Genomic DNA, 27351 nt, shown 5'->3' on the forward strand with positions numbered 1-27351 from the left:
TATGTGTATAAGTATATATAATATATCTGTATATGTGTCTATATGTGTGTGTATATGTATATATATATATATATATATGACAGCAACACTCATAACAATGACAACACAATTACATTGACAATCATGTTACGTTATTTTTAAAATATTTCCTTTACTTTTTCATAACCTCTTTAACACACTACTTCTCCGCTGCGAAGCGCGGGTATTTTGCTAGTATAATATATATATATACACATATATACAGTGGTGTGAAAAACTATTTGCCCCCTTCCTGATTTCTTATTCTTTTGCATGTTTGTCACACAAAATGTTTCTGATCATCAAACACATTTAACCATTAGTCAAATATAACACAAGTAAACACAAAATGCAGTTTGTAAATGGTGGTTTTTATTATTTAGGGAGAAAAAAAAATCCAAACCTACATGGCCCTGTGTGAAAAAGTAATTGCCCCCTGAACCTAATAACTGGTTGGGCCACCCTTAGCAGCAATAACTGCAATCAAGCGTTTGCGATAACTTGCAATGAGTCTTTTACAGCGCTCTGGAGGAATTTTGGCCCACTCATCTTTGCAAAATTGTTGTAATTCAGCTTTAATTTGAGGGTTTTCTAGCATGAACCGCCTTTTTAAGGTCATGCCATAGCATCTCAATTGGATTCAGGTCAGGACTTTGACTAGGCCACTCCAAAGTCTTCATTTTGTTTTTCTTCAGCCATTCAGAGGTGGATTTGCTGGTGTGTTTTGGGTCATTGTCCTGTTGCAGCACCCAAGATCGCTTCAGCTTGAGTTGACGAACAGATGGCCAGACATTTTCCTTCAGGATTTTTTGGTAGACAGTAGAATTCATGGTTCCATCTATCACAGCAAGCCTTCCAGGTCCTGAAGCAGCAAAACAACCCCAGACCATCACACTACCACCACCATATTTTACTGTTGGTATGATGTTCTTTTTCTGAAATGCTGTGTTCCTTTTACGCCAGATGTAACGGGACATTTGCCTTCCAAAAAGTTCAACTTTTGTCTCATCAGTCCACAAGGTATTTTCCCAAAAGTCTTGGCAATCATTGAGATGTTTCTTAGCAAAATTGAGACGAGCCCTAATGTTCTTTTTGCTTAACAGTGGTTTGCGTCTTGGAAATATGCCATGCAGGCCGTTTTTGCCCAGTCTCTTTCTTATGGTGGAGTCATGAACACTGACCTTAATTGAGGCAAGTGAGGCCTGCAGTTCTTTAGACGTTGTCCTGGGGTCTTTTGTGACCTCTCGGATGAGTCGTCTCTGCGCTCTTGGGGTAATTTTGGTCGGCCGGCCACTCCTGGGAAGGTTCACCACTATTCCATGTTTTTGCCATTTGTGGATAATGGCTCTCACTGTGGTTCGCTGGAGTCCCAAAGCTTTAGAAATGGCTTTATAACCTTTACCAGACTGATAGATCTCAATTACTTCTGTTCTCATTTGTTCCTGAATTTCTTTGGATCTTGGCATGATGTCTAGCTTTTGAGGTGCTTTTGGTCTACTTCTCTGTGTCAGACAGCTCCTATTTAAGTGATTTCTTGATTGAAACAGGTGTGGCAGTAATCAGGCCTGGGGTGGCTACGGAAATTGAACTCAGGTGTGATACACCACAGTTAGGTTATTTTTTTAACAAGGGGGCAATTACTTTTTCACACAGGGCCATGTAGGTTTGGATTTTTTTTCTCCCTAAATAATAAAAACCATCATTTAAAAACTGCATTTTGTGTTTACTTGTGTTATATTTGACTAATGGTTAAATGTGTTTGATGATCAGAAACATTTTGTGTGACAAACATGCAAAAGAATAAGAAATCAGGAAGGGGGCAAATAGTTTTTCACACCACTGTATATAATTTATCAGTGTTATTTGTTAGGAAAATTGATTTTTATGTTAATAATATATTTGGGGTGCGGAACGGATTAACTGGATTTCCATTATTTTCAATTGCGAAGTTTGTTCTAGATACGAGAAATTCGCTATACAAGCTCAGTGCTGGAACGAATTAAACTCGTATCTAGAGGTTCCACTGTATGTATGTGTGTATATAAAAAAAAAAGGAAACATTTTAAAAATAACCTAACATGATTGTCAATGTAATTGTGTTGTCATTGTTATGAGTGTTGCTGTCATATATACATACATATACACACATACATGCAGTTTCAATAACATAGAAATCAATATAAACAACATTAACATCATTATCATATGAGAATATGAAGTAATATATAAGAAGCACATTTCATATAAATATAAATTATTAAACAGTAAAATCCATCCATCCATCCATCCATTTTCCAACCCGCTGAATCCGAACACAGGGTCACGGGGGTCTGCTGGAGCCAATCCCAGCCAACACAGGGCACAAGGCAGGAAACAATCCTGGGGTTTTATCTTTATTTTATTTTATTGTAGAATCAACTCCTATCTGCGCACACCAGGGCGGCCGTGGGCGGATGCGTATGGTGTATTCACTCCGTGTTATCGTGCATTGCGCTGTCACTGGTATTTTGATAAAAGAATTTGAACAACATATAAGAAGTGTATAAATTATTAAACAGTAAAACATTAACATTTAAGAAGTAAAGTTACATTCAGTACTACTGCAGTGCCTTCGGGTATACCTCATTTTTTGTTTGCTCATTACATGCTTAAATGTATACATTTTTTGGTGTACCTACCCGAGAACACGCGACATATAACCGAGCGTGGGAGAAGCATGGATTTTAAACACGCGTTGAGTTCATCTGCTGGTCTCCCTTGTGGAATAACTGGTAATGTTTGATTAAAATCTACAGCGAGTAAAACGACATTACCTCCTTTTTTTTTTTTTTACGATCTCTGAGATTTTGGTTCAAGGCTTCATAAGCTCTTTTATGTTCTATGGTGTACTTATCCCAAACCATCATCTTTGAATGTTGCAAGACTTTCGCGTTGTATGTAGATCGGGGTAATTACATTCATTGCATTCCTAGTCTGAATCACAATCTGATTGTATGGGTGGTTACCTGGCACTGTAGGGTTGCCACCCGTCCTTTAAAATACGGAATCGTCCCGTATTTGAGAATGAAATTGCGCGTCCCGTTTTGAATCAATACGGGACGGGATTTATCCCGTATTTTTTTTATCATTTTTTTTAAAGCAGCGTCTCATGCAAATCATCCCACACGCATTTTATGAAGATGCCTCCTTTCCTACTTTTGATTGGGTAATACTTGACGTCATTGTTAGTTTGATTGGTCTTTTTAACTGTCCAGTGAGGAGGGCGGGTCTTTTAAGTACAGTCTGCAAAGTGTTGGCACTGGGATGTGGCACCCGCTGCAGTATGCGTCCCTTATTTTTTTATATTAAAAGTGGTAACCCTACCTGGCAGGTAACAGTAATGTTTGGTCATGAAGTCGTCTAAAATCCGCCACGTGCCCTCTTTTAAGTGTGAGAAGCAGATATATATAGCCAATTTCTCGCGCTTCGTTGCGGCGAAGTACTGCTTTTAATTTTTTAAGAAAAGAAAACCCTTTTAAACGGATCGAAAATACAGTATACCAATAACAATTTGTTAAGGATCTGTTTTTTTCTGAACCTCGCTTTTCACAGCTGTCGCGCTACGGCGTGTGTTTCGTTTATTTGACAGTATGTAGATCGTGGTAATTACATTCATGGCATTCGTTTTCTGAATCACAATCTGACTGTATGGGTGGTTACCTGCCAGGTAACGCTTGTGGTTGGTCAGGAAGTCGCCTTACATCCGCCACGTGCCCTCTTTCTGTTCCCAGAAGCTGATCATAGAATGGTTTTAATAGTTTCAAATAATGCAAAGAGTATGCGACACATGTTTCTCCCTAATTCTGGGCTCATCAGGCATACACACTCACTTCATCCCCTCTCGGGAATCGAATCTCTATCGTCAGCGCCAGAGTTGAAGCCCCTAACGTTGCGGTCAGCAAGTCGGCTAACATCCGCCATGTGCCGTCTTTCAGTTGCGAGAAGCAGATCATAGAATGGTTGAAACTGTTGCCCCTAACGTTGCGCTACGGCGTGTGGTTCGTTTATACCTCGTGTCTTCTCATTAAACTTTTATCTCGCGAATATGTTATTGCAATCCGCAGCGGGAGCGTTTCTATAAACTTAATTTAAACTTACGTTTTACACCGTGCTTTGTTTCCCTTATAAACATGCTTGTATGCTTCACTCGCTGGCTTCTTATTGTTTCGCTCCCTTCTCAATTGTTTAATGAATTTTTTGTTCTTCGCTGTTTGCGGCTCTTCCTTCATTTCTCCCTACTGAGTTCTTTTATCTCGCGAATATGTTATTGCAATCCGCAACGGGAGCGTTTCAATAAACTTAATTTAAACTTACGTTTTACACCGTGCTTTGTTTCCCTTATGAAGATGCTTGTATGCTTCACTCGCTCCCTTCTCAATTGTTTAATTAATTTTTTGTTCTTCGCTGTTTGCGGCTCTTCCTTCATTTCTCCTTACTCAGTTCACAGTCTTTTCACGTGATTACGTGGGAGGCGTGATGACGTGACACTCAACTCCGCCTCCCACGGCCATCAAGCTGCCGTCCATTACAGTATATTGTCAAAAATGAGGTTCCAGTTATGACCATTACGCGTTGAATTTCGAAATGAAACCTGCCTAACTTTTGTAAGGAAGCTGTAAGGAATCAGCCTGCCAAATTTTAGCCTTCCACCTACACGGGAAGTTGGACAATTAGTGATGAGTGAGTCAGTCAGTCAGTGAGTCAGTGTGGGCTTTGCCTTTTATTAATTAGTATAGATCAGTGCCAGCAACTGGATACACTATGGTTATGATTAGGACTGGGGGAGTGTTATCTGATTCAAGTCAAGTAAACCAGGTGACAAAAAGCTGCAATCCAATTGGCTGTCCGGCAGAGCTACTGCATCGTTGTGGAAGTCTGCAGCTGCACCCATCTCCGATGGACACAGTGTTCCAAGTTCTGTGAACCTTGTACTGAACAAGACATGTATCCTGCCCAATAATATTACTTTCTCACATACACATACATATACCACTGCAGAAAAAAATCACTTTGAATTTGAATATACATTATACACTTGTAATAGTCCCTTAAATGGGGCAGAAACTGCTTACTTAACAGGAAGACACAATGTTTTAAATTATATACATTAATTTATGCCATTAAATCAGATCAATAATTCAAATAAAGAAATATTTGAAATTTTAATTGAATGTGAATGGACACACTGGTCAGATTCACTAGCAAACTTGGCAAACTCCCATATCTACTGCACAGACTTTGGACTAAAAGTCAAACCTGTAAAATATAACTAGTTACAAAATTCACCCAATGGCCATATTTTTCTGTGGATAACTGACATAATGCAGTACTCTGCTATTTGCTGTTAATCAGTTTGATAGTTTCACTCATATCAAAAATTGTCATCTTCCCTTTAGTTTGATCTACACTTTCTCTTGAATTCTCTGTTGCTCTACCTTTCAACCCATCCAGAAGCAGCCTCTTCTTTCCAAAAATGCCAGCTCCAGCTATAAAAGTCCAGGTGTGCAGTTTTCCACCATACTTTTGTTCAGTTGAGAGTTATAGCCTCTGGACTCAACTGTTCATTCTTGTAATGTAATCCAGATGGACTTAGTAGCAGCTTTCATCAAAATGGTAGTCCATGTAGAATGTTAAAGTTTAGCTCACAATTAACAATCTCTTTTTTTTTCGCTGATTTAGTGCAATAATGAAACGTGCTTGTGATGGTATGGTGGTTAGTGGAGCTGTATCACAGCTTCAGAGTCCTAGGTTTAAATCCCTGTGTAAATGTTCTCCTTATGTTTCCTGTGGGTTCTCTGTCTTAAATCCACATGGCAAAGATGTTCTTATTGTAGTAGCCAGCCCACCAAAGAAAATGTGCTCTGTATAGACTGGAGCCCAGTCCAGGATAGGACTCTGAAATGGACGGTGGATGTGTAGCTTGTGCTTCCTTTTGAAATGTAGATCTTCTGCTATGAAAATAGAAAAATTAACAATATAATAATTTTATGGTAATATCTCATGCACAGAAAACATTTTACTGTTCTGAAACAGGTTTTAACATACGGTACATATTTTATGTAATTTGCATTTTATAGGAAATTAGGTTATTTTATTTTGTTTCCAGTCTAATATAAGCATAAAATATACATTTTGTTTTTCCTTCTCAGGGTTTGGCAGCAGTTGGCGGAAACACTGGTATTAAGAAGCTTGTCTTGTTTGAATGTCTGGGGATCACTGACATAGGAATTCAGGTTTGTTTATTATGTTTTAGTCACAAACACTACAAAATGCAGACAGCTGATATCAGACTTAGTGACAAAAGTGTTCTTATGCTATGAAAGGTCTCTGCAAATCTTAAGTGCAAGTTCAAGTAATTGGATGACCAGCTAATTGTGTGACCTTTTCTTAGGATAGCAAGCATTCCATCATATTGAGTAGAGTTTCCACCATCTCCATAACCAGATCCACCTAAAAAAATAATTAAAGGGACACTTTTTAATCAGAGTATAGCATCAAGTCAATGAAATTTCTGGGATATTGATCTGGTCAGTTCAGTAGCAGAGGGGGTTATTAATCAATTTCAGCTGCTTTGGTGTTAATGAAACTAACAACAGGTGCACTAAAGGGGCAACAATGAGATGACCCCCAAAACAGGAATGGTTTAACAGGTGGGGGCCACTTACAATTTTCCCTACTCATCTTTTCTGACTGTTTTTTCACTAGTTTTGCATTTGGCTACGGTCAGTGTCACTACTGGTAGCAAGAGGCAATATCTGGACCCTACAGAGGTTGCACAGGTAGTCCAACTTCTCCAGGATGGCACATCAATGCGTGTCATTGCCAGATGGTTTGCTGTGTCTCCCAGCATAGTCTCAAGGGCATGGAGGAGATTCCAGGAGACCGGCAGTTACTCTAGGAGAGCTGGACAGAGCTGTAGAAGATCCTTAACCCATCAGCAGGACTGGTATCTGTTCCTTTGGGCAAGGAGGAGCAGAATGAGCACTGCCAGAGCCCTACAAAATGACCTCCAGCAGGCCACTAGTGTGAACATCTCTGACCAAACAATCAGAAACAGACTTCATGAGGGTGGCCTGAGGGCCCTGCGTCCTCTAGTGGGCCCTGTGCTCACTGCCCGGCACCGTGGAGCTCGATTGGCATTTGCCATAGTATACCAGAATTGGAAGGTCCACCACTGGCACCCTGTGCCTTTCACAGATGAGAGAAGGTTCACCCTGAGCACATGTGACAGACGTGAAAGGGTCTGGAGAAGCTGTGGAAAACGTTATGCTGCCTGTAACATCGTTCCACATGACCGGTTTGGTGGTGGGTCAGTGATGGTCTGCAGAGGCATATCCATGAAGGGATGCACAGACCTCTACAGGCTACATAACGCCACCTTGACTGTTGTTTGGTATCGGGATGAAATCCTTGGACACATTGTCAGACCCTGTGCTGGTGCAGTGGGTCCTGGGTTCCTTCTGGTGCATGACAATGCTCGGCCTCATGTGGCGAGAGTATGCAGGCAGTTCCTGGAGGATGAAGGAATTGATACCATTGACTGGCCTCCTAAATCCAATAGAACACCTCTGGGACATTATGTTTCGGTTGATCCGATACCACCAGGTTGCACCACACACTGTCCAGGTCAGTGATGCCCTGGTCCAGATCTGGGAGGAGATCCCCCAGAACACCATCCGTTGTCTCATTAGGAGCATGCCCCAATGCTGTCAGGCATGCATACAAGCACATGGGGGCCATACAAACTACAGAGTACAATTTGGAGTTGCTGCAATGAAATTTCGGCAAAGTGGATTAGCCTGCTGCATTATCTTTTCACTTTGATTTTCAGGGTGTCTTTTAATTCAGCCGTCCTGGGTATGACATTGATCTGCATCCAGGGAAAAACCTGGGGGTTGGTGGCAGAATTGGCACTCCAGCCACCATAAAAAAACCTCACACTAGTTTCATTCTATCTGAACTAGTGTGGTGCTGAGGTGTCACCCCTTGCATGGCTGCACTCAGGTCCTAATCTGGGATCCTGAGTTGGTTTGTCATGTGGTGGGTGCAGCAATGCGCTGTATCAGTGTGTGCTACTGACCTCTCTCTCTTTCTTTGAATTCAGCCCTCTGTAGGATGATAATTTTCATTTTCATCAAACGATGTGGCATCCTTTCGTTCCTAACACATTACCCAGTCCATATCAGTAGAGATATCCAGCAGGAGTTTTTTTTCCCCATTGAGATTTGATGTGTATTCAAAGTGTTCCTTTAATTTTTTTGAGCAGTTTATATATAATATGTTATTTTGTGCTTAATAATTTCCAAACTTTGCTATATTTGTTCGGGTACTGGGTTATATACTGTATAGTGGTTAGCACTGCCTTTGCCCAATTCCTGGTAGAGGAGTGTAGTTTGCATGTTATCCTGATGTTTGTTCAGGTCCCCCACCACTCCCAACAACCTATGGCGATTGATAACAATAAGTTTTACTAGTGTGGATGTAAATATCGATGTCTGCGTGAGTGTGCACCTTACTGTTTGTTACTGCATTCGGTTTTGGAAGAAGTGACTTCCTGGAGAGGCTCGGTCTCCTTAGAATTCTTGCCTACAAACAACTACATAAGTGTATTTTTAGAAGTCATATGTACAATACACTTAATATAATTTATTTTTACTCTTAAATGTTTTTCTATAGTAGTCATACATTCATTCATAGACTTTATCCATCCATCATCTGTACCTATTTTTTATATATGTTTTACTGATTTTAATGTTTTTTGTCCAATTTGGGCTCAAGTGCCTATCCTGGCTGGAGCTTGAGTTTTTCACATGGTACATACGCACTTACACACCCATAACTATTAACAATGAGCCACTAATTTAGCACACACACATAAAGTATCTGAGGAAAAAAAAACATGCAGATATGTGGAAAATGAGCAAACTCTACACAGCACCAGGATGCAAGCCCAGGACTCTGGAAGAAACAGGCAACACCAATAACCACTGCGCCACAATGCCACCATCATATTTGTCTATGTCTATATTTGTGAATTACAGATTCACAGGGAGCAGAAGCTGGCAACAAAATTCACATGTTACAATATGAATCAACCCCTGACAGGACATTAGTCCACCATAAAGACCACTCACACCAGAGTCACCAATTGATGTCAGTGGTTAAGGCTTTGTGCCTCAAAACCTGAGGCTATGGGTTCATATCCTGTTGCTGACACTGTGTGACCAACAAAAGAAATGTAATCAATTGAATTTCAAATATTGTAAATTTGTGGTGGGCTGGTGCCCACCTTGCGCCCTATGTTGGCTGGGATTGGCTCCGGCAGACCCCCGTGACCCTGTAGGTAGGATATAGCGGGTTGGATAATGGATGGATGGATGTTGTAAATTGCCTTGGATAAAGGCATCAACCAAATAAATATAGTAAAATTCAACTACATTTCATAAGAAAAATGCAAGTATAGTATATAAACTAGGCAAAAGTATCCCAAATGAGGATCTAGTAATCTCGATCGGGGTATATGAGAAACATTTAGCAGAGGTGAAACATATTTCTCATGCCTGAGTGATTCTCTTCACATGTACACATTTGTGTTTTACCCTTGTAATGAATCACGTACAAGAAACAACCAAAGATAAAATGAACAACTCATCACTGAGAAAGCAGTATGCAATGCTTCATCGTGAGCCAAAGGATTCAAGGCCACTGTGTTCACTTCAGGCTGCAATCTAAAAACTCTGAGTCTCTTTACCTACTATAGTTGATCATTATATGTTGATTTCCAGTAGATAGGTACAGACAAACCAAAGCAGTATGTGAAGCCCAAAATGGACATTATTAGTGCTGAAGAGGTAATATGATTATGATTAGAAACTTTTTTTTTAGCTGTGTTAAGTTGTGTTTTGACTGTAATTAAGTCTAATGAACGGAAAAACACGAACACGAGCACAGCAAGCGGCGTCTCTGTCATTAAATGAAATGGACCAGACTTTCATCACAGTGCAAAGGAAACTAATTAAACGCAGATGCATCGTGGCTCAGCTCTAAATATCTGACTGCTTGAAAGAAAGCACCTAAAATTAATTGTGTCCTTTTTTCCAGAAAGTGCTGACATTGTTGCTGGGTATATTTGGATTTGTTTTGTGTGGTGTTTTTTTTCAGCTGTCTCTTGATCATTTTGTTGGTCGGGCCACAGATGTTCAAGCCTTCAATTAATACGTCAGACTTAAAAATACGGCATTGCATTCAAAAAATTCCAACCAAACCACAGATTTTTATAGGCTGAGTCAAATTATATATTTCTAGGGCTGGTTGGCTGAATGATAATCAACTTTAAGACTGATGCTTCTGGGAAGTTTAATGCTGTATATTTTTTAAAAGCAAACAAACTGTAAGTTAATATTTCATGATGCCTTTATTATTGTCATTTATCCATTGTTGGGTTAGTTATTTAGACAGCAGTTCTGTAGTTCACAATCAAATCACAAGAGTTTGCTATTCTTTTATTTACAGTATGTACTGAGTTGTCTGCGATCCTTCTAGTCTGTGAAAAGTACTGTTGTCAAAAAAAAAGCTAGTGAAAACTGGACAGAAAAGTCCATGCGTAATTTTTACACTATGAAAACTGACAAATTAATGTGTTCATAAGTTTATACTGGGTTTTAAGAGTTACAGTACTTACAAGAGTAAACATTTCTGGCTCTGGTCCACTGCATTTATTTGATCAATGTAATCCTTGAGTTCCACATAAAACATTGTGATTAAAGGTAACAATAATTTCTTTTAGTATTTGTGTAAATGTCACTACATCTGGAGAATTTAAATATGCAATTTATGTACAGTGTTGTTGGTCGAGGGAAGGACAGGACTCAAAAGAAATGTTGGATGCCAACTGGGCCACCTTGTTTACTTGTAAAAAAAAAGAACTAAAAAATAACAGGCACCTGATAGCACACACTATTAACAAATAAAAGTTTTACCATTGGCTTCAAATCTGGAGAGCAGTCTAATCACAGGGTAAGAGCTTCGTAATGCGGATAACTCATATCCTGTATGAGACACCACCTTCTAGGAGTGCCTCGCTATTATAGCTACTGGACCCAAAGGGTTGGTTGCTCTCAATGGGTGCCTTCACTGAGCTGTGGATGATTAAAGAGTTAAAGAGTCAGTGATTGCGTCCCCTGGTCTCTGAGGGTGGTAGTGTTTACTGCAGATGAGTCTGGAAAGTGACCCTACGGTGCGTATGCATGACAAGATCCAATGCCTTCGCTTATAAATTAAGTCATTGGCTGAGTTATTTATTCCATTCATCCATTTTCAAACCTCAGCCAGGTCACAAATGAACATATATCTGTGCTGGCAGTAGTGTGTGAAGACACAATCTAATGCCGCAGTGACTAGTAGTCATCTGTAGTGCTATTCATCTCTGACTTCATAATCATGCATATTTTGTACACACTCAGAAGAAACACAGTTTATTGAAAGCTGAATTTAGAGTTCTGCACCTAGTGATTGTCTGTGTGAAGTTTCCATGTTCTCTCTGTGCCTGTGTGGGTTTTCCTCCCACGTTCTCAAGATGTGCATTCTTGGTTAACTGGTGATTCTTTAAGTCCAGTGAGTATGCGAGTGGACCCTGTGATGAACTGATGCACCATCAAGGTCAGTTTCTGCCTTCTGTCTAACATTGACATTAAACATTGGTTTAAGCAGACACAATGGTATTTTATGTTATGAATTTTGTATTGTACATTATTTACTGTAAGATACAACATCCTTAAACTTGCATAATCCAATTCAGGGTGAATAATGGTCAAAAGGAAGAGGCTAATCCTAGATGGAGTGCCAGTCCAGTGTGCACAGTAAATTTTAGAATTTAGTCATCTTAACACTTCAGTCTTTGTGACGTGGGAAGCAAAAGACATACTGACATGGGGAGAACGTGTTCAACATAAGAGTGCCCTGAAAATGTATTATATATTCTAGGCCAGGGTTGGGCAACTATTTTTTATGGGAGGCCACATGAGAAAACCAGTTTGCTGAGGAGGCCGAACACATTCTGTCAAGTGTTACAGTGAACATGTTGTATTTCTTTCTTCCACCATAATAAAATTAATTCACAGATTTTTTTTTGATTCATTGAACCATGGAACATACGCACACTATATAACATGCTTTCTAACACAACCTGGTTGTGTAACACAAAAAAACAAAATAAATACATTTTACTGCATTAAGTATTTTGCAGTATTTTACTGTCTCTGTACCTTTTGACTTCTTAGTGGGAAGAATTAAGTCTTTGATGGGCTTCAACTAGTGCAATGAAGTCGGGTGTAATTTCTGATACTGCTATTCGACAGTACAGAAAAAAGGTGGTCATCACTGAGAGAAGATCTGGACCTGGATTTGTTGAATTTCATTACTTAGAATGTCTGTTCACATGTTTATGTTGATCCAAAGAGGAGAAGCATTGTCTGTGCTAGTCTTCTCAAGTGTGGGAAATTCTTCCTTTTTGAAAGAACTGTGGAAAGTCAGTAATTGCACTAACTTGAAGTGTTCTGCCAGCAATGCATCAGACAGCAAGTCTGTAAGTTCAAGTTGTACCTCACTGGGGGCACTGTCCACATCACATGTGAAAGGAGAGGAGATGGTGAACATTTGTTTTCATTGCTTTGAAGTCTTCAAAATCGCCTAGAAATCTCACCATGCAGTGCAAGGAACATAGTTGCATGTCGGTTACGCTGATCAGCAAATAGATTCCTCTCTCTGTGTGGGAAGGTGTGTCATGGTGTTCCTCTCTACTTGTTGACAGAGAAGAAGTGGCTTCCTCATGAAGACCTTGACTAGGCTGTGCATATCATGTGTCAAAAGACTTCACCCTTGCAATTTTGCATTCAGTTCTTTCACATCAACAGCAAAAGCTGAATCTGATAGCCACTCAGTGCTGCTTAGATCACAGATGAGTTTTCCTTTTATTTGTGAAAACTCCTGACTCTCCGATTTCAGATCGCAGACCTATTTGAGAACTTTGCCCAAGCTTAGCCACCTGACAGCTATGTGGTAGCCCAGATCAGTGTGATCAGCCTCATGCTCCTCCAACATTGTAACAATCTGTCTGTGATTTAATGCCCTAGTCCTGATGAAATTTAATATCAACCACAAGATTAATTTTCAGCACTGATTTACAGTACATAGCACTTCTGGGTGAATAATAACAATGTAAAGATATAAATTTTTGGGCTTTGTTAATCTCAGACACTTTTTCCTGCATCCTTTTTAAATATCCAACATTTTTACCTGTCAGTTTAGGAGAACCTTCAGTTGTCACACCAACTAACGTTTTCCACTGCAATTCTAACTTTTGCATACATGTACTGACTTTAGTAAATAAATCCTTAACCAGTTATCTTTTTCCCTGACTGCACTGACTGTCATTTCAAAGTCTTTATTATTCCTTTCACAAAAATCAGCTGCTGCACTGTGTCACGAACATCACAGCTCTCATCCAAAGCCAAGGAGAAGTCGTCTACATTTTCCACAGCGCATTTCAGCTGTAGTTTCAGATTCTCTGCAGTTTCCTCAGTCAGTCTTGTAACATTTTGCTGTGAGAATGACAGATGTTCAAATGCATCTTTCTCTGGGTAGAGGATTGCCACTGACTCTGATAAGCACTCTTTAACGAATTCTCCATCAGAAAATAGTTTGCTTCTTTTGGTAATTTTTTAAGCTAATATAAACTTGTTTTTTACTTTTCCTTCCTTTTGCTCTATGAAGCTTTGTAAAAAGACTGCTTTATTTGCAGTTTAGCTAACAATTCCTCTGTAGTCCTCGCCTAAACCTCTTCAGATAAATTTCTGTATTTGTTTGGTATCCTTGATCTTAAGTTGTAGTCTTAAATGCAGTGATGTGCTCTTTGCATATCAAACAAATTGCTTTACCACAAATCTCCATAAAAAATATTTTGGAGTCTAGAATTTGTTGAATGGTCTTTTTTCTGCATCAACTTTTCATTTTTACTGCACATTTTTGTTGTGTCTTTGCACAAAATGCAGATGGGACACAGATTATGACATGAACAATATCTGTATCACCCCTTTCTCTGATGCAGTCTCCCGCAGTTTCCTATACAAATCAGTTTTGATCTTTGTCCAAATGATCACATCTACTGTAGCTACCATCAGACTGACGCACCCAGGCAAGTACTTGTTGTCCACACCTTCCACGGGCTGGACAGACCCAGACCACAGGCTGTACAATGTCCAGGCCTGGTCTAGACACACAAGTCACAACAGACTGCCTAATAACAATATAAACAGCCTCGGGGTGGTATGTATGGCTGTTATTTTTACCCAAACATGGTTTGGGTAAAAACCCAATTGTCTCAATTGAGTCACAAGATCATTTAGAAGAAGACGCTCAATGTCTGGCAGTAGATTTAACTAAATATAATTTCATCCCTGTTAGGACATCCTGGAAAAAATGTTGCTTCAATCAGATTAGAATGTAACACATTGATTTATAATTTTGTATCATCAATGTGTTTTGGTGGGTTTATATCAAAAGCACTGAATTGTGGTTGACTCTAAAGTATTACACACAGCAGTGATATTTAAAGGCTGCATATTTACATGGGCCATACAATCAGCTGAACATTCAGAAAAGAACAGGTGAAAAGAAATAATAGCGTGAACTATGTATAATCTCCCAGTGCCTGAAGTAGAACCAATTCTACCAGAATTCCCCATTTGCATTTCAGTGCAATTTAAAATAATTTTTTTTCCTTCCTTGTTGCAACAAGTGGGTTCATATTTTATTTTCTGTTGTTTTCCTCAATAAGAAAGTCCTATGCTTTATTTTGTAATTCTTTCTTTTTTATATACGTCTTTTTAATAAAAGCATTTTCATGACTCTCTTTCAATACTTTGCCTAAATAGTATTTGTTATTCTATATAATGCCTAGATATTACATACAATGCCTAGGGCATTGTTAATTAATTATTAATCCCAAGGGGAAATTCACATTAATTAATTAAAGTATCTATCTATCTATCTAGGGAAAGTATATATAATATGAAAATAATTTGGATATGTCATACTTTGCCCAAAAATGCCAGGAATTCTATATATTATAATCTTATAAATGCGGTGGGCTGGCGCCCTGCCCAGGGTTTGTTTCCTGTCTTGTGCCCTGTGTTGGCTGGGATTGGCTCCAGCACAATCCTGTGACCCTGTAGTTAGGATATAGCAGGTTGGAAAATGGATGGATGGATGGATAATGAATGGGGCGGCATGGTGGCGCAGTGGGTAGTGCTGCTGCCTCGCAGTTGGGAGACCTGGGGACCTGGGTTCGTTTCCCGGGTCCTCCCTGCGTGGAGTTTGCATGTTCTCCTCGTGTCGGCGTGGGTTTCCTCCGGGTGCTCCGGTTTCCTCCCACAGTCCAAAGACATGCAGATTAGGTGGATTGGAGATTGTAAATTGGCCCTAGAGTGTGCTTGGTGTGTGGGTGTGTTTGTGTGTGTCCTGTGGTGGGTTGGCACCCTGCCTGGGATTGGTTCCTGCCTTGTGCCCTGTGTTGGCTGGGATTGGCTCCAGCAGAACCCCGTGACCCTGTGTTCGAATTCAGTGGGTTAGAAAATGGATGGATGGATAATGAATGAATGAATGAATGAATATACTGTATATATAAGATAGATTTTTTTTGTTTTTTTGTAAAGAGAAAACAAGGCAACATCAAAGATTTGGGGAAACTAGCATGGTAAATACCTCATGTAAATAGAGTATTTGAAACCATGGAATACATACAACAAGTTGCAGATACATCTTTTCAGATGAGAGCCCAAAATAAAACTAATTTCAAAATGGCTGAAGTTCCAGTCATATAGGTTCTAGGCGGGAGGGTCAGATCCAGAAGGGCGGACAACAAAAGTAAAGTCAGTTGTGGAATGGCTGTCAAAACTTATGTTCTGTAGTGGGAGGAAGAGAATAGGTATTAGAACACAGCACCAACCCCTGCTTTGGTGAGTAATTGCCATCAGTAGATGCATAACTAGATATACAGTATGTGCAAATGAGAGGCAGCTTAAGGGCTCTAAGAAGATAGGTAGGTAGATAGAGTCACGTGTACTCAGTACAGTGAAATTCTTACTTGCATGTTCTGATCAAACTTCAGCACTCTCGGGAGCCATGCCATGATCAGTGTATTGTAATTGTTTATTGTACTTATTGTTTCTTGATACATGTATATTATACTTATAGCTGTTATTTAAAAGGAGGAGTGAAAGGAGTCAACAAGGAGAACTTGTTCCTCTTAATTTTGGATGAGGCTTCCATAGGATTACAGGGACAGCATTTAAAGTTTAAAAATGAAGAGAGCAGAAAGAGTCACGTGGATCATGTGGTGTGAGTCAGAGTCCTAGATTAGCAAACATCAAAGCATTTTAGTAAACATTTCAACTTGGGATTTATAGTCTAATAAGGTTTCTATTCTTGGAATTTTGGGTTGTGGAGATTTCTTCTGTTTACAGAAGAACATTGGTGATAAAAACTGAGAGGTTTGATCTAGCATGGGCTGGACCTCTAAAACTGTATTTATGTAATACTACAGGAGGTTTATACGTTTATTCATTTTTGTGTTTAAAAGACAAAAACAAGTACTGGTTGGCATTGTTCATTTACTGTACCTTACCTCAGCTAACTTTGTATTTTCCTGGATTGTACACCATTTGTTTTTGGTTTTATATATATATATATATATATATATATATATATATATATATATATATATATATATACTGTATATATATATATATATACTGTATATATATATAATATGTATTGAGTGGGTTGATTCTGGAGTTCGTCAGGGGTGTGTTGTTGCTCCTACTCTGTTCAATGCTTGTATGGACTGGGTGTTGGGCAAGTTCGTGGGGTCCAGCGGTTGTGGGGGATCTGTTGGTGAAGAAAGATTTACTGATCTTGACTTTGCTGATGATTCTGTGATCTTCGTAGAGTCAATGGAGGCTCTGATTGGGCGCTCGAGAGACTGAGCGAGGAGTCGGAGTGTCTGGGCTTGTGAGTGTCCTGGATAAAAACCAAGATCCAGGCCTTTAATGACATCTTGGGCACTGCTGATGGCTGTGCCCATCTGTTTGCGGAGAGAGTGTTGACCTTGTTTGAGAGGTTTACTTACCTTGGCAGTGACTTTCATGTCTCTGGTAACTATTCCTATGAAGTCAGTGCTTCTTGTCTTACTATATGGTTGCGAGACATGGACGCTATCCAGTGACCTGAGACAAAGACTGGACTCCTTTGGTACTATGTTTCTCTGCAAAATCCTTGGGTACCGCTGGTTTGACTTTGTGTCGAATGAGCAGTTGCTCATGGAGTCCCGAATGAGGCACATTACCTGCATTGTAACGGAGTGTCAATTACGGCACTACGGCCATGTGGCGCGTTTCCCAGAGGGTGATCTGGCTCGTAAGATCCTCATTGTTGGGGACCCGAGTGGCTGGACCAGGCCAAGGGGTCGCCCACGTAACACCTGGCTGCGGCAGATAGAGGGTCATTTCCAGAGGGTGGGACTGGACCATGTGTCTGCCTGGGGAGTTGCAAACCGGGACCCCAAGTTGTTTCGTTGTGTAGTGTGTGTGGCAACGAACTGTACCAGTGCATGCTCCCTAACTTGACTTGACTTGACTTGTCTTGTGGTGGAAAACTAGGTTTGTAGCTTTGTATATAATTTCCATTTGACATAGTTGTTTTTGTCATCTGTTTAATTTGTTTTTCTGTTTGTTGGAGTGAGTAAGAGGTGTGCTGACTAAGTCCACATTTTTCTAATTATATAATTTTCACATTTAATCCTGTGGTGACTTCTATTAAATAACTTGAAGTTATGCTTTTTAATACATTTGTGTTTATGATGGAGCCAGAGAGTGGTAATGTGTTGCATGATGGTTGGACATGTAAGAAAGAATTTTGCAGTACTCAGTTACTACTATTAGTGGCTTCGATTAACTGCAGTGAAGTGCTGTGTGGCATATCTGTAGTGGTTACATACAAAAAGCTGTTAGTTTTTATAATCTAGGAATTGTAACTTGCTTGTATTTTTTTTTTTGTCGGTTACAGTTGCTCCCTAACAATTCCTAAGACTGATGTCAGTTGATTATGTGGACCTCTTTTGTAAGTCACTTTAGATTAGAGCATCTACTAAGCATATAAATGTAAAAACCATGCAATAACATGTCCCACTTGATAAGAAAACAGGATAGCTGGTAAATCCTTTTTGGTGTAAAGTGAATAGTGAAGCCTACGCAAGATAAAATATATACACAACTCTCTTATCCCGCTGACTAGCAGGGCAATGTCTGCTCCACTAGTTGGTATTCTTTATGTTCTGCAGTCACAAATTTGCCTTTAAAACTGTCTGACTAAAAAGTAAGTTCAATATGATGCCGTCCCATGCTGTACTATCCAGTGGCACTGAATTTTTTTCTTACAGTATCAGCCTATCCTGGCAGTTGAAATTTGCAAGTGAAATGAAAGAAAATGCTTTTTACCTTTTTTCAGGACATTTATTTTGGAATATACGGATTTTGAATTTGTAGACAGATCTGCTTATTACTAACAGGATGACCAAACTAGGCTATTGTATGCTTGATGGGCCATGAATTTGTGTAGAAAAAGGGTGTCTTTGACAAACTGAATCTCCCAGAGTGGAAGGGCACCAGTCAGAGAAGCAAAAGAAAAGGTCTGCAGAAACTAGAAAGAAATTTGATTTTTATAGCCATGATGGAAGAAATTGTGTAACAACAATAATGAAAGGCACTGTTGTGTCTAAAAGGTAAATGAGTCTGTTAAATCCAAGAGGAGAAAAAGCTGGTACTGTCTAATAAGACAAAATTTGAATTTTGTGGCTTTAACAAAAAGCACTATGAACACCCGTGCTTGTTACCTTGGGAGAGATAGCCCTCATCTGATGAATGGCAATGGTAGAGATGGGGATGATTCTCTGTGTCAGGGCTTGGAAAGTGTGTGAATGTAGAAGACAAGATGAAAGCAAAAAAATCCCAAAAGACAAGTTACTGTAGTCTGTAAAAGACATGGAACTTGGAAGAGGTTTCAGGTTCCGGAAGAACAATGGCAAAATGGCATGCTAGCGAATTCCAAAGTTGGATATAGTTTAACAATTTATTAACGGACAGAAATTGCTGGGTTCCATTTATGTTAATCAGTTTCAAACTACTTTGTTTTCATGTCTGCTTAAACAAATCTGTTTGTGTACTCATTATTCAAGTAGTGATTTGTAAAGTTTGTGTTTGTATTTGACTTAAATTCTTTTGAAACCGCTCTGCATCTGCACTCAGTGAAGACTGCTATATAAAAATAAACTGAATTTTTAACTGAATAAGAAAAGGCCCAGGCTAAGCTCTGCCCTGAATACAGACAACTCTGTGGTAAGACTTAAAAACTTCTTACTGTCCCAATGGCCAGCATCAGAGTGCAGGAAATCTGAGCAGATTGGCCAAGGGGAATGGACAATGTGGTGTCCAGAAGTGGAAAGGTGGTGGAGATACATTCAAAAAATAAAACAAGGACACTCATGGTTTTAAATTCTGCCAGATCTATGACTACCAAATATTCACTCAAAGGGATTCAATACTTATGTAATGAGTAGTCAGATTTGGTTTTTAATTGATAATTCCTTTAGAAAATCTTTTTTTTTTTCCTTCAATTTCATCACATTTGTTTGTTTTGATCAATTCCAAAAAGGCAAATTGGAAGGAATTATTTCATTTGCTTTGTTCTACAGAAAGGGTCCTCAAGTTCAGTTATGGAAGGCCACGGTGGCTGCAGGGTTTTATTCCAGTCCAATTAGCAGCCATTCATTGCAAATAAAGAAAAACATTTAAATTTATGGTTTCTTAGTGTTTTTATTCTGCCACATCAAACCATTCTTATATTATGAATTTTTTCTTTCCATGTATATCATTCAGATGAATTGTGTCCCACTGCACATCAGCATTTCCTGCCCTTCACTATTTTTGTCTTCCATTTTTTTTCTGGATATTTTACAAGGACAGACACGTCATGATGAACACACATAGGTGTAAACAGGACCAGGTTAGATGGTGAGCTGCTGGCTTCTTTGTCATTTGTGTCTCACTGTTAGTTGGCAGCTGATTAAAAAAGCAGGAGACCATTAAAAACAGAGAATGGTGTGGTTCAAGACTAAGAGGAGTAATGAAGAGTTGTGAATCTTAGCAACCAAAATGAAGCATGAGATGTTACTTGAGAACTAATTGATTTCAGATTAAGAAACTGGACTGAAACAAAACCTTACAGCCAGTGCGGCCCTCCAGGGGCCTGTTTAAGGACACGCACTCTTAAGTGTTGCTGCTTTCTCAACATCCAGACAAATGGATCATTTTTATCCGAAAATGTTTATTGGAATTAGGGTGGATCTTAGTTACAAAAAGCTGCATATAAAGCTGTTAGGCTATATACTGTATGTCTAGTAACAATACATTCAACGAGATTAGATTACATCTTTATTGTCGGATACACAGCAAGAGCATTATACAATTGTTGTTGGGGTGGGGTTAGGAGGTGGGGATAGGGGCTACAGGTAAATTCTACAGGCAATAAATAAATATAGAAAATAAGAGTAACTGAAGAATTGCATAATCTATGTAGTACCGAACAGAAATATACAGATGCATACAGTTTAACAGTAGTTAAAAATAAAATGCATATGGCAGTACATGTAACATACAGGAAAATGACACATAAACCAGCTGGTGGGTACAGTACATAATGCATGACAGGTAGGGTCAGATAACTGAGAGTTCCATGACCTTATGGCCTGGGGAAGAAGCCATCCCTAAAGCAGGTGGAGTGAGTCCAGTAGCGTTTACCAGAAATCAGAAGTGAAAATGGGGTGAGTAGTATGGCTGACATCGTGGATTCATCCCTCCTCAGACATCAAGCCCCAATGATTTTAGAGGCGGTACAGACACTCTTAGAGGAGCTTGCAATCCTTTCAAGTCAGGTTACCAAAACACAACTAGGATTTTGGTTCACACCACAAAGCTCATTCGCCTTCTCAAGAAAAAGAGGCTTTGCTGAGCCTTTTTCAGTATGCAGGTGGTGTTGACAAACCATAAAAAACAGTCGGTGATCTGGATGTCAAGGAACCGGAAGCTCGTAATTGTCTAAAGTCACCTGCCTTGTTTTGTCGTCATCCAGGGAGAGGTTGTTGTTATGGAAACTACCTAGTCAGGTCTTTTACATCCCTCCTGTACACGGCCATCATCATCATCGCTGATATGGTCAATCATGTGTTGTCTGTAAATTTGATGATGCTGTTGCTCCGATTATTTGCTGTGCAGTCATACTGTAGGTGAATAGACTGTACACTCTATAGCAGTGGACTGAGGCAGCAGCCTTGTAGAACGACGATATTAGTGAACACCATGGAAGAGTTCCTCTTGTCAGTCTTTACTGACTGGGATCTATTTATGAGGAAGTCTCAACCACAGATGGAGCTGTGCAGACCATGGTTCCTGAGCTTCAATACCAGACTGTTGGTCCCAATGGTCTTAGAGGCAGAACTATAGTAGACAAACAGCATCCTGATATATATGGTTTCCTCTGCAGAGGTCCCAGAGCAGTGTGCAAGGTGAGGAAGATGTAATCATCCACAGATCTGTTGTACTTGTATTCAAACTGCAGAGGTTTAATGGTAGCAGCATGGTGGTGGTTAATAGTTTCTCCAGACCCTTCACCATCCCAGAAGTTAATGCAATGAGCTGATAGTCATTCAGGCAGGAACATCAGATGTCGTTAGCACAGGCATGATTGTGCTTTTCTTGAAACACATTGTAACTATACACAAAGACGGGGACAAGCTGAAGATGTCCGTGTACAGTACACCTGTGACAACTGGGTGGCACAGGCCTTTAGGGGACAGGATAGGATGGTGTCTAGGCTGAAAGCTTTACAGGGTTAAACCCGTGGACTATTCTTTTTATGCATTTGTACTGTCAGTTTGCTTCTATGAACACTTTTTTTAGGTCTTTGTAGGTTTTATGATATGTTTTATAGTAATTTTCTATGTATTACATGCAGTTTTATGGTTGGTTGTCGTCTCTGCCCAAGATGACACCGCCTCTCAGCTGTTCCCCTCACTGCCTTTCCATTCACATCACCTATTCTAGTGAAGCCCAGAAATGCCAGAAGAGGCCCTGGCTCTCCATGATTCTGCACTAGAGAAATCCGCTTAGAAGAACAAGTGAAAGTACTGAACCATCTTACAATGCTGTTTATTATTGTGATGACTTAAATGGACTTCTTAATGCTGCAATTCTCTTGACTTGATTTTATTTTTATATCAGATTATAAGACTACAACCTGGACTAAGTTTGTTGCTGTAAAGGATGGACATTAATGATATTACAGAATGGAACATTTTCAAACTCGCTTATTTCAGTTCAGAGTCATCGGAAGCCCTTCAGCAAAAACACATCACGAGGTGCCAGTCCATCTCAGAGCCCACTTACACGAGGCCAGCTTGATAGATAGGTGGTGCTTTATACATCACAAGGGAGAAAATGTAGGGATGTGAGAACCCCCACACACAGTGATCAAGCATGGGACTCAAGCCTGGAACACTAGAAACATAACACTTCAACTCTAAACACTGACCATGGCAGCCTTTAATGGTACTGCATACTTTAAAATGAATCACTGTTACTGGAAACTATTTTGAGTTTTACCTTAAGTCATCTTGTGCTCATAATGACAGATGAACAAAGCAAGCAAGCAACCACAGCAATATAAATTAACAGTATGAAGTAAAGAAAATGGCAGCTGGACTAACTTTGATTCGGATCTACAAATCTCCATAAATCATACTAATATTCCATGTCTGTTTCATGAAGGACAGAGATAAATGGCTGAAAATTAAATCCTATCTATCTATCTATCTATCTATCTATCTATCTATCTATCTATCTATCTATCTATCTATCTATCTATCTATCTATCTATCTATCTATCTATCTATCTATCTATCTATCATCCCTGGGCTAGTCTGTCCAAACCTATCCCCAGTACACATTTTTGCAACATTAAAACCAAGCTGGCATCTTTGTACCCTCTGATATTTTTGGGAAAAACAAAATGACTACATGCCAAATTAAGTGAAATTAAATGATGCTGCACAGGTACGATATTTTATCTAGTTAACTATTTACAAATTCCTCCTTTATGTGTATTTCTTGACTTTACTGCTACAATGAGCTGTGATGTCTGTTATGTTTTCCTCCTCTGCTGAAGAGATTAAGAAGTTCAAAGACGTAACATAGATGTTTCTTCTGTGGCTGGTCTGTTTCCTGTTTCATTCTAGTAATGACAGGAATTAATTTTTACATTAATGTTGTTTTTTAATTTTTTTTATAAAGCACAAATAAAACAAACATATGAACATTGACAACTTTTATTAATAGTCCTTTCCTTGTGAAGTCTGCACTGATAAACATTACTAAAGTTGATCATTCATTCTTTTAATGTTATTATTTTCTTGCAGAAATTCTGCCGCCAGGTTAGGGACTTGGAGTGCCTCGATGTCTCCCATTGCCTCTCCCTGACGGACCAGACCTCCAAGACCTTGGCTTACTACTGCCGCACAATCACCACCCTCAGTGTTGCCGGATGCCCAAAAGTATGTTGATGATCACATGTAACATTTAAAGATGCAGAGCTGTGCATGGTGTAAACCTACCTAATAGAAAACAAACTGTGCAATTTATTTTTCCTTATCAGATTACCGATCTTAGCATGCAGTATTTATGTGGAGTGTGCCATTACCTCAAAGAACTGGACATCTCTGGGTGTGTTCATCTCACTGACAAGACAGCCAGATTTTTATATAGGATATCCAAACAGCTGAAGGTCCTTAACATGCTATACTGCAAAAAAATCTCAAGGTAAGTTCCTTTAGTTCACACTTTCAAAATATATATTTAAGGAAGAAAAAACATGAAAATGAACACAGATGCTTTTCTCATTCCTAATTTAGTTTTTTTGCACAAGAGAATAAAGAGTTCTGTACCATATAAAGAGGCTACTTGGCATGAGCTGCAGTCTGAACGTTTAGGATGGCCCCAGATGTTAATAACAGAAATTAAAAAGGAAGTCAGAGTATCCCCGCCTGCTTGGAGTTCACTTGGAGCCAACGGATACTGTGTGTAACCTTGGATTAATTCCCAAAAGCACCCGTTGTCTTTTCAGATTCCTTCTTTCTTTTTAAAATCTGTTTCCATCCATCTATTTTCCAACCCGCTGAATCCAAACACAGGGTCACGGGGGTCTGCTGGAGCCAATCCCAGCCAACACAGGGCGCAAGGCAGGGAACCAATCCCGGGCAGGGCGCCAACCCACCGCAGGACACACACACAAACACCCACACACTAAGCACACACTAGGGCCAATTTAGAATCGCCAATCGACCTAACCTGCCTGTCTTTGGACTGTGGGAGGAAACCGGAGTGCCCGGAGGAAACCCACGCAGACACGGGGAGAACATGCAAACTCCACGCAGGGAGGACCCGGGAAGTGAACCCAGGTCCCCAGGTGTCCCAACTGCGAGGTAGCAGCGCTACCACTGCGCCACCGTGCCGCCCTAGAATCTTTTTATAACAATGAATTCCTGGTCACAAATCTCCAGGCAGCACAGTGAGATTAATTAGAAGTGGGGCTGGTAGTCCCAAAGAATTGTGCCCTGTTGGAAAAATAATCCACAGCCATGAGTGGAAACTGCATGTTTGAAACAATCTAGTAAAGCAGCAGCTGCTTGTGCCTTACAGGCAATACAAATACTCCTCAGGCAAGCTGATGATTTCCAGTTGATGTAACAAATTAGTGTCGTGTTTTTAAGGTGATGCATATAAATTCATGTTATGTGATTCAGAGAAATTAGGCTTTTAATGGATGCATTTTCCATGGACTTAAAAGTCAGTAGTGAAGTTCTCATTCACGGTTGATTTTCTTTTTACACTAACAGTACTGGTCTGGTCTAACTGAAAGATGGGAGCATAACAGCTATGCAGTTTTTGTGCTAAAATTATATTGGGATTATGAAATAGAAAACATTATTTTTACATGTAGCACTCTAAAAGCCAACTCTGTGTAGTCACCAGATGTTCAGTATATTACACCATTACATAAGCAGATTTATGCACATGAAGTGTTTTGAGTGCTGGCCTGTAAGGTAAACAATATATTTCAAACAATACTAGGATATAAAATACAATTTCATATACAAAAATAAAAATACTTGGAGGTACCCAGTACTCGCAGGGCTTTAGGCAATTAAACTTTCAAGCAGTATTTGCTTTACTATGGGTCAGTTGTGGGCGGCACGGTGACGCAGCAGTTGGATAATGGATGGGTCAGTTGTAGTGCACCTGAGAGAGTACCATACTAACAGCAGATCAAGACAGCCTACGTAGTGCAGTACTAAAGAGTGGTCAGTCCTCAGGCCTAAGTGCTGCTGGAGTGAACAGCGGAACAGGATCTGTGCCAAGTTTAACAAATACCAGCCAGTCTTGATGTTGCTTCTTGTTTCTCCTCGGTTTGCTCAGCTGCCAGTTTGATTGCCAGTTAACCGTGGCACACCAGCAATTAATGTCTTGCCCTTTCTCAGTTAATGACATGCCGCTACACGGGGGACAGAGAACAGGGAGAGAGCACGTCCTCCTGTACTAATTGCAATCGTTAAGCTTCATTAGATCAAAATGAGTGTCGCTATTGTAAACATTAACTCAATTTGAGTGAAAAAGGACCAGAAATCTCTAAGAAGAATGCAATTAGGAAAAAAGGTAAACATTAGCTGTGGTGGGTTGGCACCCTGCCCGGGATTGGTTCCTGCCTTGTGCCCTGTGTTGGCTGGGATTGGCTCCAGCAGACCCCCGTGACCCTGTGTTCGGATTCAGCGGGTTGGAAATTGGATGGAAGGTAAACAATAGTAGAATCATATCTGAAGCATAATTGTCTCTCTATAACTTTTATGCAGCTCTAATGTCAGGGTGACCAGGGTGTGCACTCTTGCGCCTTGGCATATGCAAGGAAAAAAGTAATGGTGCTATTTTTCTGTTTCAACGGTACTGTCATAAAATGAAATCCCAAACTAATAACACCCAAAGCCAGGAAATCACGCAGAGTCCAAAAGCCTTCTGGTTTCAGTTTATTAAAGATAATAAAAAGCTGTGTTCTCGCTGTGGACATAACCGCTGTTCCTGAGCATGAGGACATTTTTATTCATAGCTTAACCCAGATAAGATACCTTGACACGTCTACTATGCTAATGAATAACACCTAATGGCATTTTGCCACTTTTGTGCACTCACCCTTTAGTCATGCCCACCTCATTAATTTCTGTCCAGCCATGCCCCTTATTTATTATGGTAATGATTAGCAACTCTTGGCATTTTGCCGGCTTCATCTGGTCTGTTTTTCAACTACGCCTCCTTACTGCTAATCCTCCACATAGTCTTTGGCATCGGCTTTCAGGGTGTCAGTTTATATTGGCGTAGTAGATGTATGTAAGGCTCAGGGCACAGCAATATGGTTTAAACACTGGAATGCACTCCTGAGAATACCGAATACTTTAAAAATAATAAACATTTTATAAGGTATAGAATCACATAGTAAAACAAGTGCTTAGTTAAAATATGTTCTTAATCATATTCTGTATTTTAATTTCTGTGCACACTGTGTTCTAATTATCCAGTGTGGTTGTATACTGTACATCCAGTAAATATTGGTAGATAGATATACTTCCATAGTACCTCATGCTCTTTCACACAACAAACATGCACAGTTACGTGTACATTTTATCACCACACCTTGATCTCTGAGGGGGACCACCCCCAGCTTATTTTATTTTTATATGTGATGTTCATAGTGTAAACATATGCATGTGACTCCCTGTGGCCTGTGGGGTTCTTAATCTGGTCCTCTTGTAACTCATTGTCTCAATTACACCAATAATACAGAATAACTGATACTTGGTTATTCATTATGGGCTCAGCTTTTCCGAATAACTGAATTAATCCAACAGTCACCAAAGAGTATAATATGCCTAGTCAGAGGCTGGACAGTACATGTAAAGGATGTCTCATCACAGTGTAAACTTTACAGTAGATCGCAAGCTGAGAGATCTTACAGCATCTGGAGGACATCGGCAAATAAACCTTCACAACACACTGAAGAAATACAGCATGGGAAAAACTGGCAGCA

General features: G+C 39.8%; 1 protein-coding gene across 1 annotated transcript in view; it reads left to right on the forward strand.

Annotated features, from left to right (window-relative positions):
• fbxl13 (F-box and leucine-rich repeat protein 13) overlaps positions 1 to 27351 on the forward strand; it is a 238244-nt gene that overhangs the window by 200595 nt on the left and 10298 nt on the right. The window contains exons 18-20 of the mRNA XM_028811676.2: positions 6207 to 6290; positions 23639 to 23773; positions 23875 to 24038. Of these exons, the coding sequence (XP_028667509.2) occupies positions 6207 to 6290; positions 23639 to 23773; positions 23875 to 24038 (383 nt within the window). The remainder of the gene's footprint in view (positions 1 to 6206; positions 6291 to 23638; positions 23774 to 23874; positions 24039 to 27351) is intronic.

The sequence above is a fragment of the Erpetoichthys calabaricus genome, chromosome 1 (genome assembly GCF_900747795.2).
Source record: "Erpetoichthys calabaricus chromosome 1, fErpCal1.3, whole genome shotgun sequence".
In the NCBI taxonomy this organism is placed as follows: Eukaryota; Metazoa; Chordata; class Cladistia; order Polypteriformes; family Polypteridae; genus Erpetoichthys; species Erpetoichthys calabaricus.